General features: G+C 38.4%; 1 protein-coding gene across 2 annotated transcripts in view; it reads right to left on the bottom strand.

Annotated features, from left to right (window-relative positions):
• SLC6A2 (solute carrier family 6 member 2) overlaps positions 1-18329 on the bottom strand; it is a 74636-nt gene that overhangs the window by 16148 nt on the left and 40159 nt on the right. For both annotated transcript variants that reach the window (XM_067302912.1, XM_067302911.1), the window contains 7 exons: positions 16422-16560; positions 15426-15560; positions 10832-10935; positions 8577-8701; positions 7646-7758; positions 4334-4462; positions 1460-1559 (listed from right to left, as the gene is read on the bottom strand). In XM_067302912.1, the coding sequence (XP_067159013.1) occupies positions 1460-1559; positions 4334-4462; positions 7646-7758; positions 8577-8701; positions 10832-10935; positions 15426-15560; positions 16422-16560 (845 nt within the window). The remainder of the gene's footprint in view (positions 1-1459; positions 1560-4333; positions 4463-7645; positions 7759-8576; positions 8702-10831; positions 10936-15425; positions 15561-16421; positions 16561-18329) is intronic.

Genomic DNA, 18329 nt, shown 5'->3' with positions numbered 1-18329 from the left:
ACTGTTCTGGAGGTGGAATCCCCATATCTTCTTATGTGATAGATGACGTTTTAAACACTAAATCTGTCCTTTAGGTTGTGGGGGGAAGGAGGGAATGGAAATGTTTGAAACCCTGGTCCAAGTATCAGAAACTCCTCACCTATTCAATGTTGAATAGGGATAGGTAGAACACCACAGGCCAGGCTTTCTCTTACACTCTCACTCTCTTTTGTAACTTTATAATCAGGCTTAGTTGAGTCTTGAAATATTTTTCCTGTAAGCAATGTGCAGTTTAACCTTTTTGTTTTGCTGCTTTGGGAATAGTAGTAGTCAGCTTTCTTGTCACTTATAGCACAGGATTGTGGGTTTTTGCCTTGGTGAAATTAGACAACACAGGACAGTTCTTCACAAGACTGAAGTTTCTGGAGGTTAAAGACTGAGCTCGGGCAGACTCGATGTCCCACTATTTTGCCAAATTGTGCTTAATGCACAATTTCAATGTTTTTTTCCACTAAGGTGACACAAGTGCATTCATATGGGTTTAGAGAAGTGGTAGTGGCTGTTTGCTAATATTGTGGTTATTTTATACAGCGGGAAAGAAAAAATAATTTTTTTCTTTCTTACAAGACTTACGTATCTAATGTGTTGCTTTTTGTTTATGTTACTTCTTTAGGGAGGAGAAAAATATTAAGGACAAAATAAGCCAGAGTAATTATTAAGGAAGCTGGGCGCATCTTCTGAGACTTAACAGTTAAGTTATATATTTTTTTCAGGATACCATAGCATATCTAGTTTGCACAGAGTGATTCCATCCTAATACCAGAGGTGAACTGAGTATTCCTAGAGCCTGTCATACTGAGGATAAAACCTTTTACTTGACTCCTTTTTTGTGGCATATGTTAATTCTATTTCTAGGATTTCTAGGGTGTTGCTGGATATTCCATATCATGCAGTGAAATAAGATAGATTCTGCTGGAGTGTTTTATAATATTGTCTCAAACTAAAGGGACTAATATAGAAATTATTACAAGTTTGTAAAGACAAACTGTTGTCTTTCTATTGCATGTAGGCTTGGGATTGGCCCTGGGGAAATCATGGAAAGGAGGAACAGGAGAATCTGTATTTAGGCTAACCCACTTGCTTTGAAACCACGAGGGGTATAAACCTGCCACTGCAAGTCGTCAGCTATGTTAGCAGCTGCAGAGTACTGGCAAGATGGATAGCATTTTCTTCCCTTTGCAGTCATCTTCACAAGGCGGTTTTCTTTGGCTTTGTGCCGAGTTTCAGAATTTGGCCCACTGAACATCTGCATTCCTGTCACTATTTGTAAATTAGATGAAAATCGCTGTATGAAACCTGGCTTGTCATGCTTTCCTGTGTACAAGGCTACATTGTTTTCTCTTAAAACAACATGCAAGCCTATCATGAGCACAGCTGGAATTTTAGAAAAGGTTTTGCAGGTGCAAAATGAAATGCTTACCATAAAACCAGGAAACTCCAATTGCCTCCATTAAAACAGCAAACAATATAGAAGTCCCAGCTGCAAATGTGTCCAGAAGTGTGAGCACATAAATTCCACCCTAGCATTGGGGAGTTAAAACATGCATTAAAACAAAGTCACAAATGAAATCACTTTAGTAGTTTAGTTTCTAGTTAGCAGAAATCTGCTTTGCTTGAAATATCGTAAGTATTCTAATATGGAGCAGATGCCGCAAACGTAGGTTCTTATTTGCATACCAAATAGTGGAATCATATTTGCAGCTCTTTTATATAGGCTTTCTTTCACCTACATCTTCGCTGAACTGGGAAACGCGGTGTAGCTTGATTAATGAGCCTTTTGGCACTTGGGGTGTTTTCACTGGAAGTTGGATGCCCTGCCTGTTTGGCGGCATGCTCAGCAGCTTGGGATGCTGGGCCTGTCTACAGCAGTTAATGAAGATCTTAAATTACAGACAGGATTGGAGTGCTACAAGAGTTTCCACGAGCCATTATCACTCAATTTCTTCTGAAGGCCAGTTATTCTGTAGTCCCTTGAATGTGCAGTCCTAGACTGGCTCTGTTCACCTGCATGCCCACATCTCCCTCTTTCCCTGTTGCCGCAGAGGGAGCGGTTGCACGTGAAGTCTTTGTCCCCAGGCAGCCTGGGAACAGGGCAGCTTTGCCCTGCATTGTTAACCACCTCGGTGGCCGCAGCATTAGCCACCCTTTGCTCGGCGGAGACAGCAACCCACATCATCTTCCTTGACAAAAGCATGTCTCTGCAGTTTGTGACTGAGAACTGTAATTGCGTTTACTAAAGTCTTGCTTAATTGCTTTCTAGACAGAATTTAACTACATTTTACCTCATTTTTACAATATGGTAGGGATTTGTGTAAATTACTGCTTGTTTTATTGAGTGTGGGCTTAAGAGGAATGGAAGAGTGTGGTGTGTTTACTTGTTTCAAAATGAAGCTGAACAAAGTGTTTTAAGATGCATGTAAATAACTACAATGCTTGCAGTTGAGGTAGATTTTGATAAAATTCTTTTTACAACCAAATTTAATCTGAATATGCCTGTTCAGAAGAGGAGGGAAAGGAATTATTTTCTGTTTCTAATTTTTCTATTTTGTATATCTTTTATCAATGGTATAAATAGCACTTATGCTATTTAGCTTTCTAGGTGACTTTCATCTGTGCAATCAATCAATATTTTCTTTTTTTGCTGATTAAAAACATGATCTTTTGGAAATAGATGTGCATATTTGCAAGAACAGAGAACAGTATTTAACCCTTGTCTTGATTTTTAGTTGTGGAGACTCATCTGAAAACTGAATGAACTTTGTTGTTGTGTTAGAAAGAAAATGTGGGTTTGTTGAATGGCATTTCAGTTTGACCTGCTTATTTTTGTTCTACACCTGCTCTAAATGAATGCCTCTGCTGTCAAAGCCTAGCAAAGTGAATAACAAATACAATTATGTAAAAAACATGTTTTGGAAATACAGCCTCAAGATTTCAGCGGGCAAAATCAAACAGATTATTTTAATATGATGGTATCACAAGGGTTTTTCTTTGTGTTTTATGTACGTGTTAGAAATGTTCTTCAGTTAGGTGAAGCAATACATTTGAACAAGTCTGGGCAGTTCAGTGCATTGCGGCTGGCTAGCTGAACTCCATCCTGCGTAGGTGCCATTATCGGAAAGAGCTCAATTGCTATCTTTAACTGCTTTAGCTCCCTTCAAGGCAGTGGAATTGCACCTATTGGCACCTGTTTAGGATCTCAGGCTCTTACCTGTTCAGGAGCACCTGTTTAGGCTCTTGCCCACTGAGTTTCTCTCATACTTTAGAATTTTTTTACCCCAATTGAACATTTGAAGAAGGAAGGAGCATGTCCAGTTCTTTAGATAACAATAGGGACAGCATGGTATTAAAAGGACAGATATTTAAAATATGATATATGTTTTTCATTTCTCAAATGCTTTCCAGTGTGAGGAAACTATAGTAAAGTTATTGAGGTATTCTTTTAGTATAAAAAGAGCTTTGTCAACCTGTAAACTTATGCCATTTCAGTAATTTCAATAATAGATCTGGAAACCATTCCGGGGGAAGAAGAGAGGTTTGAGCACATCTACTTTCATTGTGGCAACCTCAAATTTAGCATATTTTCTGACACTTTTGACGTCTTTGCCTACAGGGCTTTTTGCCTTTTTGTCAAAAATAGGAAGACGCTCTCACTGCAGGACATCTGACCTAGAACATTGTGATCCTCATTCTTCAATTAACTGTCAAAAGCCTGATGAGGCAAATGATTCAGGATGAAGAAAACCTCGGGAGATGGTTGTGATAAATGCAGTACACTAGATTTTCAGGATAGGTTATCAATGTGCTTTTTATGGTGTTAGTAGTAGGAGATCAGCTCTAGGTACATTAAGGAACATATGGGAGGGAGAGGAGATTGTTATTCTAAACTCCGCTTTCACAAGAAGTAAATGCTTCTGTTAGTAAATTTTGTTTGCTTCAAGAAGAGACTAGGCAGGTGACAAAGGACATGATCACTTGAAAATCCATAGTTCCTCACACAGGAATAAATGCTCAACACAGTTCCATTGAACATGATAAAATAACACCAGGATTGCACAAACTTCTTTGGAATGGATGCTTGTGGGTTCAGTTAATAGCTAATAATCTTGTGCAAAAAAGACCAGAGAAGCATTATGGTAGGTAAGACTCAAAATTAAGAGACTGGCCATGAAGTTGGTTAAGAATTAAATTTATCAATAGCAAAAAGTAGGGCTGCCTGGGACACATGTATTTCTATCTGATGGGGTTAACTGCATTTTTAAGGTAGCTTGCTGATGGAAACTTTTGTTGTACTTACATTGGTGATACAAAAAAGGGCAAGTAGGAAAGTGCCAAAAGAAACACCGAAGGTGAAGAGCTTTCTGTGCTGCTTGAGAATTTGGAAATCATCTGCCAAGCCAGTGATGACAGCTTCCATTCCACCCATCTGAGGAAAGGAAGGCAGGAGCTCTGGTTAAACAGGATTGACACACAGTCGAAATACAGATCAAAGAATGTAAATCAGATTGTAATTCATTCCTAAACTCTGTATGGTTTCTGACCTTGCAGCCTTACGACACTGGCATGCTGAAGTACAACTTATTTTTCATGGGTAGAGAGCTGAGGATGCGGTCAGAACTGGACAGAGTGCCGTGGTTGGTGGCTTGGTTGCCATACTCTGTACTGACCCTTTGCTGCCTCCCTGGGCTAGTACATAGAGAATACCTGGGGAAAAACTGGTAGCTTAACTGATCTAACTCCTTCAGAGATTTTTGAGAGAGAGAGAGAACGAGAACCTGGGGAAAATCTATTGAGCAAAGATTCATTTTAGCCATTGATTATCCAAATCCAGTCTGACACAGACCAGGAGATGTCACTAGGTAGTAAGCATGATTTCATTTTTCTGTTTACTCCATGAAGGAATTTTACTTTGCTTTCTAGAAGTAAATGCTGAACATTAGCTTTTCTATTTTCTTTTTTAAAAAAATACATTAAATGTACTTTCCAAGTTTTCATTGAAATTGCTATTATATAGGTTGTTTTGAATTTTATTTTCTTTATATTAGTGAAAGCATTCTGCCCCTCCTCCACCAAGAAGTTCTGTGAAAATGAATACAAGCCTCCTCATAATGATGAACAAACTTATTTAATATTTTAGAATCCTTCAGGAAGACTGGATTCCCTCCTCTTTCTCTTGCTGAAAGAGCATGACAAAACCTGGAGTGCTTGGTGCAGTACAGTAGTTGGTTAGCAGACACTGGCATATTCTGGCCTTTTCCTGTAAGAATTTGGAGAAAGCGACGCCTCTCCTTGGAATCCGTAGCTGCGAATTGTCTTTACAGAAGGAGTGATTCCAATCCAGAGCCAAATGGCTGGGGGTGGTGGAGCAGGGTGTGGTTTTTGTGGGTGGGTTGGTTGGTTGTTTTTGAAGGAAACTAACATTCACAAGTGAAAGGGCCCGAAACCTAGTCTTGGCTTTTATTCACTGATGTTGTGGGGGTGGCATCTGTGAATACAGTTAAAGGTAGATTAATATTTGACGTTCTCAGAGATGGTTACCACACTGGCACTTTAACAGACTTGGAGAAATTGGAAATGGAAAGAGACCCTTTGGGTTCTCTTGGCTAAGGGCCACTTCTTACTGTATGGCTGTGCTTATTCCAGGTGTTTGTTTTCCCTGGCAAGCCAAGCCAGATACCTACCACAAACACTGTGTTTGCAAACACCACTTGTTCTGTTTCCTGTCCTTTTCATTGCTGTTTGCCAACACTGGCGTGATCAGATTTTGCTTTCCTTAAGCATTTTGCAAATTCCATTTTTGTACAGACATCTGTATTTCTGGGCCAGTGCAGGTTTATATGCATGAGTAAAAGTATTCATGTATTATTCTTCATCTTTAGTTTGGGCTAGCAAGAAGGGGAAAAATTTCGTCATTTTATCAGCTCATAGTATTTTAGTTAGCTCTGCAAGATTTTTTTTTTTTCTTCCTTAGCAAGAGTTCTACAGTCTAAAACCCTATGTCTTCATTCACTCAAATGTATTACAGCCTTAAATTTACTGCACTAGCAAAGTTAAATGGGATGTAAAAACTTGTCTGTATTTTAATTCTGCCCCGTTTCTGCTAGTCACTTACATTTAGCATACTGGAAGTATGCTAAATCTTTCTTTTCCAGCCTTCATAGTTGCTTATAGTTGAAAAATGGCCAAAGTAGAAACCCAGATATGATCTTGCCTCAATCTTTTGAATAAGGATCTTAGTGTAAAGATTAAGCCAAACTTTAATGAGTCTGAGCTAGAATCCAAAAATCCAAACACTTGAGAAACATTTAGACCTGGATCGGAACTTTGCAGCTCACATCTCACTCCAAAAGATCTCATTCAGCTATTTGCCAGTGATGATCAAAGCTTCCTTCTGCAACCTTTTTTTACCTTTTTTTTTTCAGTTTTGCTCTTTTCCCTGCCAGTTCTTTCTTTCCCATCCTTGTTCTAGAAAATGAACAAAGTTTTCTGAGGTTGCAAGCAATAGAAAAAGTATTTTTTTTCAGCAACAGATTCCTAGATCAGCTGTATATATTCTGAACTACACAAGAGGCTTTTATGTTTTAGAATAGTGAAGTGCCACCCTATTAAACATGATGAATATTTGTTCATGGCAATGTTCTTTGAAGACCCCATTTGTTTTTCCCCCAAATAAAACAACTTTTAAGCTAAATATTACAGGATGTCTGGATGCGTCTTTGGCAAGAACAAAGCAGTACAAAGACTGTTAGGGTACTTAGCATATTTTCTGTATGGCTAAAGTTTCTGTGATCCTGAATACCATGGTACAGTCATCACTGTAGAAAGAGGAAATGCTCTTTAGTGCTGAGTGACAGCCAGAAAACCAAACCTAATGCTGAATTTAACTGGAAAATGAAGTAAATCTTCTTGCTGCTAGTTCTTTAATGTTATTCCCTTGCTGTGCAAACATAGATGTTTTAGTCTTCAGTTCAGCCTTTGTTTTATGTAGATTAGACATTTTTGAGTAAAATAAGTGAAATGAAACCAGTGTAGAAAAAATCTGGTGTGATTATTAATAGTGATTACATTTACAGTAAATTCACTATCATGGATAGTCTAAAGAAAAAAGATGAGGCTATCATTAGCTATTGTCTGCATTTTCAATAGATTTTCAGCACGTGTGAAAATCTCTTCTAGAAACCAATCCATGTGTTACTGTGCCACCTTATACAAGTGGGGTTCAAAATCTTGCTGCAAGTTTGTGGTAGTAATAGCAGTTCATAGCAGTGCTCTTGGATCGTACCATTTAAATAGTAGTAATTGTTGATGAACAGGCCCTACCTAAGGTCATTAAAAAAAAAAAGAAGAAAAGAAACAGTGAGTATTGTCTGCTGGCTTGTAAATTATCTGATCTCTTCCTAAACCTCTTAAATAACATGAGTCTTTAAATATGCTGCCAAGAGTAATGTCATTGGTATGTTGGCTGTGACTGGGAAAACAGTTTCAAGGAGTATACAGAAAATTTATTTGAAATGTAGCAACCCCCCTATTTAAGACTGATACCTCTTCAGTTATTATAGAAGATAACAGTAAAAAAAACCCCAGCATAGCTAGAAGGAAGAATACTCACAGAACTGTCAATGCCAAGAGTAAGGAGCATGATGAAGAATACCACAGCCCAAAATGTAGATCCTGAAAGAGTTGAAATTGCCTCTGGATAAAGGATGAAAACTAAACCAGCTCCTGAAATAGGAAAAGAAAAAAACCCCCAAACTTCTAAGTGATATTTAGTTTACTAAACTTCTCAAAGTGTTTCTTAACTTCTCAAAAGTGTTCATTTTAACAAGATAAATTATGATGAAGTTGACTGTTATGTTAGTATACATCCTAGTCTGTGAGTAGTTTGTCATACTTGGAACAAAAAATTGTGTTATACTGAAAAAAGATCTGAAATATTTTAATAATGTACTTTGCAAGACAGTTTTGAGTATATGAATCTATCCAATCTTTCTTACACTTCTCATGTTTTTTATGCGATTCATACCCTCAAAGCCTTGAGACAGGAGCTCACTAAACCTTACTAGCTATTTTTCAGCTGTGTGGTGAAAAAGGAACGCTGTGGACAGGCAGTCCACTGTTTGGAAGGAGAATTTTTGGATATGATGAAAGAGAGATGGGAACAGAAATGGTGGGTGGCCTGTTACCAGGGAAAAGACTGCAGCTAAGCTCACCCAGAACCATTTAAAAGCAGTAACCTACAGCACTGCACAGCAGCGTTTTCCCCAGATACTGTGCAGCAGTGAAGGCCTGTTTGCTGCACAGGCTGGTCTTGTGAAGGACAAGATGTCAGGGGATCCTCAGTTCAGTAGAGCTGAGATGAATCAATACCACTTACAATTTGCATTTCAGCAAGGTAATTAAATGCAGGTTTTTAGTGCCCAAGTAATCTTTCAGGTGACTTCCATGAGATCTTTCACCTCCTTGTTTGAAACAAATGTAAACATATTTGCAATAAATGGTGGAAGAAAAGTGGTAAAACTAGTGTAAAATTCACTTCCTACCTTCAGTGGCTACATCCTCAATTTTAACTTTGTGCTCGTGAGCCATGTAGCCCAATATGGAGAAAATTGCAAATCCTGAGATGAAGCTTGTGACACAGTTAATGGTACTAGTCAGCAAAGCGTCCCTAAATATGATGGAGAAAAGAAGATGCCAGTGAAAAAAAAACTTTAAGAACTAGATGAGAATTATGTTATAGTGATAGGAAGATTCTGGTGAAAGTGATAATCAAGCAATTATCCTGATGATCAAAAGCTTGTATCAGCATACTGTGCTATGATGAGTGGACCAACTGTCTCTAATTTAGATGACACCGCACGGGTTAGATGGACTAATATGTAGTCTTTGCCTGGATATGACCTTTAGAACAGAGGACATGCCTCTGTGAACATCAGTGATGCCAAACAGAGCTGTAATAAAAATAAAAAAGTAAAAAAAAAGTAAATATTATTTCCTATCATCAGTTACCCTTCCTGTCAACATAGGTGCCATATACCAAGCTTTATCCTCTTCTGGATATTACTATATTTTAATAGCATTGAAGAATTTAGTATGTCCTGCACTTCTCATTAAAATGTTCCCCCATGGGAAGGCTGCAGGATCAAGAGGGATCAAATTGGACCCATAAACTCAAATTCTTTTCAGTTATTAAAGAAGATTGCTAGATATTTGTCACTGATAAGGTGATGACAGTATTTCTTGTTTCCCGCAACTCAAAAAGGCCTCATGCAAGTGAGTAATGTTTCTTTTCAATTAGTCACTGAGTGGATCAAGCGATCAACTCTTTATAAACTGAGCTGAGATAGTTTTACATGCAAAATACCGGGGGCTCACTCGTAGGTGCACTCGTAGGTGCAGATTTTCATATTTTCTGGCTCTGATTTTCAGTCTTGTTACTCTAGCTTGCATTACTGACGTTATTTCTCTCACAGAAGGTGTGTTGAGGTATAGATGGGAGAGTATAGTGGTGAGCTGTGGCCTTTACTTGGAAACACAGTACTTTTCCAATTTATTCTGTTACAAGAAAGCATTTTGAACATAATTAAGATAATATCAGCATGTTCTATGGTTATTTTACCAAAAGAAGGGTATTTACAGGTGTTTTAAGTGTTTTGCATTATTGAATTAAAGTGTGCTTTTATTGTTAGAATAGAAACACTATTTTATGAAACCGTGCATTACTCATACAGGGAAGGCAAGGCCGATAAAGCAACACTGGGCAAATATAATAAGCTAAGAACAAAATAATATGATTTCATGTATTGCCTGTGGTGTTTTCTTTGTTTCACACCTATGTCTTTTAATTTAGGAGCAAAATTAGTCAAATAGCAGCTTCCCACATAATTTTGTTCTGTATGAGAGTAATGCAGAATTATTTGCGGGAGACAATAAATGTCATATTGGAAGACTGATATGACTAGCTTCTATCCAAAGGGTTATCCTTAGTAAATCACCTAGTCTGACTGATCAGCTGGTAACCTACAGTCATTCTGGGTTGAGTACAAAGCTTACTGAAGTCAGCGGAAATATTCCATGATTTTGGCTTTGGATCCAGTCAAAGCAATTCAAGTCCATTTCTTCTCCTCCACCTTTCCACTTTAACATTTTTTGTCATTGCTTAGTTCACAATGTGTCTATAATACGTGTACTTTCTGAATTTATATTTCATGGGAAATTTTTAAAGAATACTTGCTTTCATTCCAAAATGGAATGATAACAAAACTTTTAAATGTTAGAAGTTCTCTGAAGGTGCAGAGCACCAAAGTAGCTCTGGCTGAATTTCCATGGCAGTGATTCAGCAAAACACTTATAAATTGAATTGATTTAAACTGCCTTCTTAAATTAGATCCCAACATAAAATATCAGAAACATAACCCCAAAGCATGAAAACACTTCTGGAAACTGGAATCGTGGTTTTTAGTTTCTGGACCAGTAAGATTCCATCCCACGTTCACTGTTGCTTTTAGTGGTACTTTTGAAAGATAAACACAAGTACAGTTTACACAGCTGCCTAAAGTCTAAACTTAATCCCATTCTGTTTTGTAGTACAGCAGAAATCTTGGCAGGCTCCTGTTGCTAAGATTTCAGTAAGGAAGACAGAGATTCAAGTTTTGGGTTGGTCGCGATGTCCACACAAGATTGACCATCATTAATAAATGACTGAAGATAAAAAGATATCTAAATACTTATTCTAGCTGTAGTTATAGAGTAAAATAATATTGTTCTGAGGCAGTAATGAAAGAATAGGCTATCATACCTGTAACAGTTGTTGTCAAACTTATTGTAACTGGCAAACGCAATTAAAACTCCAAACCCAGCTCCTAAGGAGTAAAATATTTGAGTGGCTGCATCAATCCATACCTGCATAATGAGACCAACATTATTAGAGTGTTAGTTCAGTCCAAAAGATACATCAGGGAAATGCAAGAACTGTACAAGACAACTGGCTTTGGAGGTCTTGTGAAAATAAATGATCAGCGCTCATGAGATTGTAGTGCTTTGCAGCCCCCAAGAACTGTCACATGGAGTACAGTCATGCTCTGAAGCTGCTTACCATGAAGTGGTAAGTGCCAGAGCAGTGGGCAAGCTCCCAGTGCATGCATGCTGCTCCCCCTGTGGGGTATGCCTGTGGAGCTTTGATTGAGTACTGAAATGATGACATGATCTTTCTTCTGGGTGACACAAATATACTTCCACTAGTGCTTGTTCCAAGTTAGTTTCAAATGTACAACCAGGGATCTAAAAATAGTTAACAGGTCAGGAGTTGCAGAACACTCTTTCCCAAAAGAGAGCTTTCTTCATGGGTCTGTTATTACACTTTATATGATGCTTTCTTGTTTCAGAAGCTGAAGTATGACTGACCTGCTGTGAAGAGAACCATCCAAGATATCTGCCACCATCTTTCCCATTTGACTGGAAGAGTTGTCCCTGTGATAGTCATTAAATTTGAGTTTTGATGTAGCGGAGTCATTTTAAGAATTGTCCACTGGGGAAGATGTGTTTTTAATGCTATGTAAGAATAATATTTTCTGAACTGAATCTCCAGCACAACATCCACTCAAGATGTGCAGACAGCAATCAGGAACAATGTCATGGTGCTGGCCTCCTGAATTACAAGCCTGAAAATAGTCTTCTCTGGCTAATGAGGGTTTCATTTAGTCGTTACACAGAGATATTTAAATAAACAAAACATCTTCCAGCTAAATTTCAGAAGGGTAATGAAATAAATGGCGTGAATAATCCTTAGCACTTCCCAAAATGAGATCTTCAAGGTTTGGCTAAATCTGCCAAGTGCTCAAGACATCTCTCTAAAATCAGCCCCAATGTATTTATTCAGCAGTGGTTTACTAACAGTTCTAAGGAGCTTGAGTTCCACCTGCCCTGGTGGTTTTAAGCTAAGCTTTCATGTTTGGCCCAATCTAAAGAAAGAGGTTTATCCTGTCCTAACATGATATATGAAAGCACTTAGGCTAATTATCTTTTTTTTTGACAGAGATGCTCTCAGTTACTGCTTGCTGAGGACTGTGAATCATTCATTGAATCCTGTTGGATTTGGAGGGAAATGTAATTTTATGGGCTATTGAGAGCTGTTATTTGAAAGATGATATAATGAAAAACAGTCTATGATGTGCTTACTTTATTGCAAACCAGAATGGTTACGTAGAGGTGATTTTTCTCAAATTGCGGTTCAGGGCTTAGTTGTCATGAATTTCTCACTAAACAGCAAAAAAATCCTTAAAATGAATTTCTTGCTCATTCCTTTTATATCCAGTTGCATCTTTATGTTCTATCTGCACACAAAGGTGGAGATCAGACAGGGTCATTCTCTCCAAAGAGTGTTTAATGTATATTATGGAAGTGTAGAGGAATGCATAAGCCCCTATAATTTTGCTTGTGTTTTTTAAACTTCCCATAACTGGTGGTGTTGACAGTCAAGTGCATGAAATCTTTAAAGATAAATATTGTGTAAACTATAACTAGATCTGCATACTGTTACCATAAAGTACTTGATATTTTTAGTGATTCTCTAGGTCTTTTGTGTCTTGGTGGTTGAGTTGTACTCATACTTCTGCTCTTTTACCGTTCAAGCGCTGTTAAATATCTGCGTAAGTCCTGTTGTTTCAAATAAGAGGTTAGCACCTGCTGTCTAGGAAGGGAGCTATGCACATATGTAAGTGTTTATTGAGTAAGAGTTTTGGCCCATAATTTCTGTTTCCTGATGAGCTGCTGAGAAGACCAAGGTGAAAGAACAAGGAGCAGAAACCAGAAATTCCCTTAGAACTAAGATTAAATGCAAAACATTCCTTTTGTTTTAACAAAACAGGATGCTAAACAGATGGTGGGGCTGGTTCTTCTGTCGTTTACACTCACACTGCTCTGTTGGCTTCAACTGAATGTCTTCTGATTCAAGTATAGTCTAATACATTTTATGGTAGGATATTAGTTTTTATGTGCATTAAAAATGAAGAAAAATCTCACAGGAGGCTATAGTCAGTCTTTCCAGCTTCCTTCCTGTTTGCTTAAACTATTATAATTTTTGTGCATATTCTTTCTCATGTATGTGGATTTAAAGAATTACTGCGCTGTGTGGAGAGGAAACGTGCACCCCAGACATTAATGTAATTTTCAGGAAACTTGTTACTGTGTACAAAAGAGCAAGTGCCTCCTTCCTGAGGTGTCCGATTTAACTGTGTTTAACACTGTTCCTTTTGCAGAACAGGAGCAGAGCTGCCGTTTTACATGGGTGCTCAACTTTCTTGTGCAGTGGAGCCAAGAGTATTACAGCTTTGTAGCTCCTGGACTTTCAGCAAGGAGCGGAGCTAGGCATTGGTCTAGTTAAGAGCTCCTCAGATGAATTTCTTTCTCTCTTTTATAGAACTGACCCTTTGTGGGTTCAAATAGCACTGACAATTGTGATGTGTCAGGGCGTGCTCAGTTCTGTGCAGGATGTAGCCCTAGGAGATGAGGGGGACATCCATTTTGTGATCACGATGCTCTAATGTCTTTTGTAAGAGCGCTGGCAGAGCATACTCGAGCTCATCACCGTTTAAATTTGATTTATAACATTTTTGTGTTGGATAACAATTCATTTGGGAAAAAAATCATAAGTCAGATTCAGGGACACGGTGGCAGGAACTGAAGCAGGAGTCTGTTCTTTCGGGGCCTGGGGACAGAAACTAAGCATGCAAATCCATTGCACCAGCAGGTGGCCCAATTTCCAAATGGGAGAAGGCTAATGTGAGCAGCAGTTTGGGAAGCTTCTCTTTAAAACTGGTCTTAGTCTTTTGTTTTTCTACAGCAACTTTTTTTAAAGTCATCTAAAAAATTTAGTCTTAGAAACAAATAACTTTAGGGTCAGCCAACTAGCAGCTGCACAAATGTTAAGCCAAGAAGGAGCAGTGCTCAGAAGTATCTTTCCGAAAGCAGAAGGCAGTTATGAGTTTGGAGGCCTAGACTTTGAGCTGATGTGAGCTGGCACAGTTCCATAGACATCTATTTGAACTTGTAAAGTTTTTGTTCCAAATACCACTTAAAATACTAAGAAAAAAATTAAGTATCATCTTTGTTCATCCTTGCATCTTTTTATTTATTTATGCGTATGCATAAATGTGAACCACTGAGGTGGCCAGTGCTTTGGTGACACGGGTTGATCAAACTGCGTTATCTGAACTGGGTTTGAGTACTCCAAACTGAAGTGAGCTGGAGTTTGGGTTCTGGTGATAACTCTCTTGTTGAAGGAATCCAAATATGGGTTATGCCAAGCTCCTAAAATTACCATTAAAAAAACTGAGGAAGGATTGTTTGGCTAGCAGTATATGAAATAGCTCTGGATGCTAACACTCAAGAGATCTTTGTCTGCCTTTTTAATTACTTGGGCAAAATCAGTGGAGTAAAACCAAGATGCAGTGCAGAGGAAGTGCATGGTGCAACTGTGTGCAGACTACCCAGGCATCTCTCTGCAAGCTGTGAATTTCCAAGGCAGTTCATTTCCTTCTGATACAGCTATGTCCTTTTCTATTTCATACCCAGCTGAATAGCAGGGTGGCCGATCCAGAGATGTCTGTTTTATAAATGGTTCATGCTATTTTTAGAATAGCACAGTGGTAAGATCTATCTGTAGCCATCAGATCTCTGCTGTTTATAGAGCTGAGATGCTGGTGATTTTATGAGTTAGACTTTGTTGCAGGTCTTGCTTTACAATGGATGAAATAACTTAGTCCTGAAGTACTCCACAGATTGAGTTGATTTGGTTATATTTCATTAGAATGTCTTACAATATCATTAAATGATACAGTGAAATATACATTACTTTCAATAGTAAGATAAGAACATCTTACAATTGAAAGTCTCATTCATTTAAAGGACAATGGCCTGGAGGGTTAATCCTGACTTAATATGTTTACTAATGTGTTCAGATGATGTTGTTTTTATTTTATTTACTATGTTAACATTTAACCTTGTGATTCAAGAAGCAAAATCACCTTCTTGAGGGAATTCGTAGCTTTTTGAGAACTAATTTTTTGTATGACCCAATCTTCCTGTATAAAGGATATTGCAATCTACAGAGGGCACAGGCAAAGCATGTACTACTTAAGGGACTGCCAGACCTGAAACTGCCTTTAGACAGTTTCTAGTGACCAGAATAATTTGGATTCTGGTTGAGATATTCCTGTTGTCATCGTTATGAAGGTATTGGAAATTTAGCCTATCGGAGGAAGTGGAATTGTACTTGTACAAAAGCAAAAGCATGGCTATATCATTTCAGAACTTAGCTCTAATAGTTACAGTTTTAATAATAGATGGAACAGTTTTAATAATAACAGGGAATGAGAGCAGAAGAGTGCACTTACTGTGGCTTCTTTTAATCTTCTGAAATCTATGTGCAGGTATGCATTTATTCCATTGTATGCACCAGGCAAGGTTATGCCATGTATTAACAAGACAAATAGTACAACATAAGGCAAAGTGGCTGTTATCCACACAACCTGCAGACAACAGAGATCCCAAAAGTTAATCAGCTATTACAAAAATTTTAAGAACATGTGAAAAATACAACTGACACTTTCTTGGGTTCTATTCTGTTTTATGGAGAAGCTCTTGGTTTGTTTTTTATAGGCTGTCTCAAGGGAAAGTGCTGTTAAGTATTATGAAGAGTCCATATGTATGTATATGAATATCAGTAGGAGAAAATTTTGTCAAACAAGACTTGTTGGAGTGCTTATGCAGTACCAGCGTTCGTGTCTGACTGCTGATTAGCTGTTCAGCTGTGGGTTACTGAATAAGTGCAGTGTTTGCCTGATGTTAGGTGGTGATAATTCCATGAAAATGTACACAAAGCTCTCAAATGTATCCAACCCTAGACTTCCTGGTGAGGTGTTTTCTGAGGGATGTCAAAGAATAAGTGCAAATTACTTGCAAGGTTATCAGGTAGTTCTCTTGTCACAGCGTTATTTCTCATCACAACATTTTATATCATAAAAGCAAAGCATCTTAAGCCATCAAAACATTAGTAGACTTGTCTGAGAACAGGAAGCATGTGTCAGACTATTCAAAGTCTCTTCAGTATTTTCTGGATGAGACCACTAATGCTGAATTGAAAATACTACGCCAATAAAATTTCCAGTTTGAACATCACACAAACCAGACTTGTAGATAAAATAAAGGCTGAATCTGAAGTGTATATTCCATGCAGTAAAGTTCATATACAAAGGCCTCTCCCATGTTTTGGTCCCAGAGGGTCCCTCAGATGCAGTGATTTAGATTTGATTAGTGATTTAGTGATTTAGCTTTCTAAAATTAGGAGACTTAATAAAGGAGTTGAGATAGAAGGAGAATATTAGCTCTACCTTTCCTGAAGTCTTCACGCCTTTCCACAGACTAAAGAAAAGAATGATCACCACCACCAAGAGGCAGAGGGACAGCTGCCAGCGCGGCAAGCCGAGGTCGTGGATGCCACGGCTTTCGTGCAGGTGCAGAACTCCTCGCCTGCGTACCAGACACACAGAAACAAAGCAAAGTCACGAGGGGAAAAAAGCTTTTATATCTCTCATTCTGCGGCCAGATAAAGGGATGCTGCGCTGCAGTACTGATGTCACTGGCAGTTAGTGAAATCAGTTTTGTGAAGCCACATACCGTGCTGCTTCCCGCAATGCCTTTCTGTTCTCAGTGGCCTGTCAGCGCCTGCTTAGTAGGTATCCTTGTCATAATGGTAGCGCTCTCTCTGCTCCTTCATTGGAAGTGTTTGGGGATTTTGGAAATGTCATTCATTGATTCCTGCTTGAACACTGAACAGATGCTCAGAGAGGCTACAGACTCTCCATCTCTGAAGAATTTAGAACTTGGCTAGTCAAGGTCCTGGGCAGACTGATTTACCTTTGAAGTTAGCCTTGCATTGAGTAAGGAATTGTAGGACCTTCAGAGAGCCTTTTCAACATAAATTGTTGTGTGATTCTAGATGCGCTGGCTGCTACCTGCTCCTCAGCAGGTTCCAAAGCTGCTGTGAATTTCTATTCGAATAGGCTATTGTGAGACTCCGAATGGGAAAAGGGCCTGCACAGGAAAGGCAACAGTGAGTGAATTTAAAATAGGTATAGTGCTCTGTGGTGCTCCCTGAGGTAAGGGAGAGGTAGTAGAAGAAATGCTGATGATGCTTACCAGGGTAGGTTAATTCTTTTGAGATCTATACAGTGGAATTAATTGAAGCATAGAAAAGGCTCTTTGTCCCCAAGACTTGTTACGCTTATGATTAGAGTTGTCAAAACACATTTCTGCATGCAACAGGGATATAGGCTAGCTATTATAATGGATCCCCCTTCCTTTAACTCAGTTCTAGGCAGTTGGAAGAGTCTGTTGCTGCTTTTTAAAATCTAAAGAATGCAGAAATGTTTTGTTGTACTTAACGCTGTATTTGCGAAGAAGAATGGCATTGCAGTTCTCCAGCTCCTCTGCACTGGTGGAGAACTGTGGAGCTAACTCCTGGTGGTGATACAGATCTACAGGCTGTTGGCTCAGGGATTCAAATTCTTTGTGTTTCAGTTCCCATCTAGATAAAATGGTCATAACCTTTTTGTCTCCTCCCTTTTCTCTCACCTTTATTTGCTATACACTGCTTGGGTAAAATAGAAAGTTGATCTCAATTGGCCTCTCTTAGCACTGTGATAGTACTAACAAAAGAAATCAGAATAAGCGCTTTTCATTAGGGGATCTTGACATATTTTGTGAAGGAAATTGCATGTTGGAGAAATTGAAGTACAGAGTATTTGCCCATGGTTGCAGACATGTAGAGACTGAAGCCCAAGGCATCTAATTCCAGCCCCGTTCTCTGTCCATGCACAATCACTTACTAGATAGATGGTGCTTCATGGTTAACTTAAGTTCGTCTTATTGAACCAGAGTTGAATAAGCCCCAAGACAGATCAAACCTGTGTCAACTTAAATGGGTAAAACTGAAAAATGTCTCTGAATTATTTAAACTGTAGAAACATTCTGGGGGAAGAAAGACCTATTAGAACAAATCATCTAGTAATATGAAAGAGTTGCATACAATTCTCTTTTGATCCCTAAAGTATCAAGATATGATCAGCTAAGAAATAATTCTGCTTTGTAGTTTATAACATTTGATAAGAAATGCTATATTTTTGGACTGGTTCTATAATTTTAGCCCTGATTGGATAAAAGATACTTTTAGAAAGCAACCTTCTAAATTAAGCAGCTGATCTATTTTTGTTGCATTGTAAAGCTAATAACAAGTGAGG

This window comes from Apteryx mantelli, chromosome 10 (genome assembly GCF_036417845.1).
Source record: "Apteryx mantelli isolate bAptMan1 chromosome 10, bAptMan1.hap1, whole genome shotgun sequence".
NCBI classification, from domain to species: Eukaryota; Metazoa; Chordata; class Aves; order Apterygiformes; family Apterygidae; genus Apteryx; species Apteryx mantelli.
This window is presented reverse-complemented; position numbering and strand designations above follow the sequence as displayed.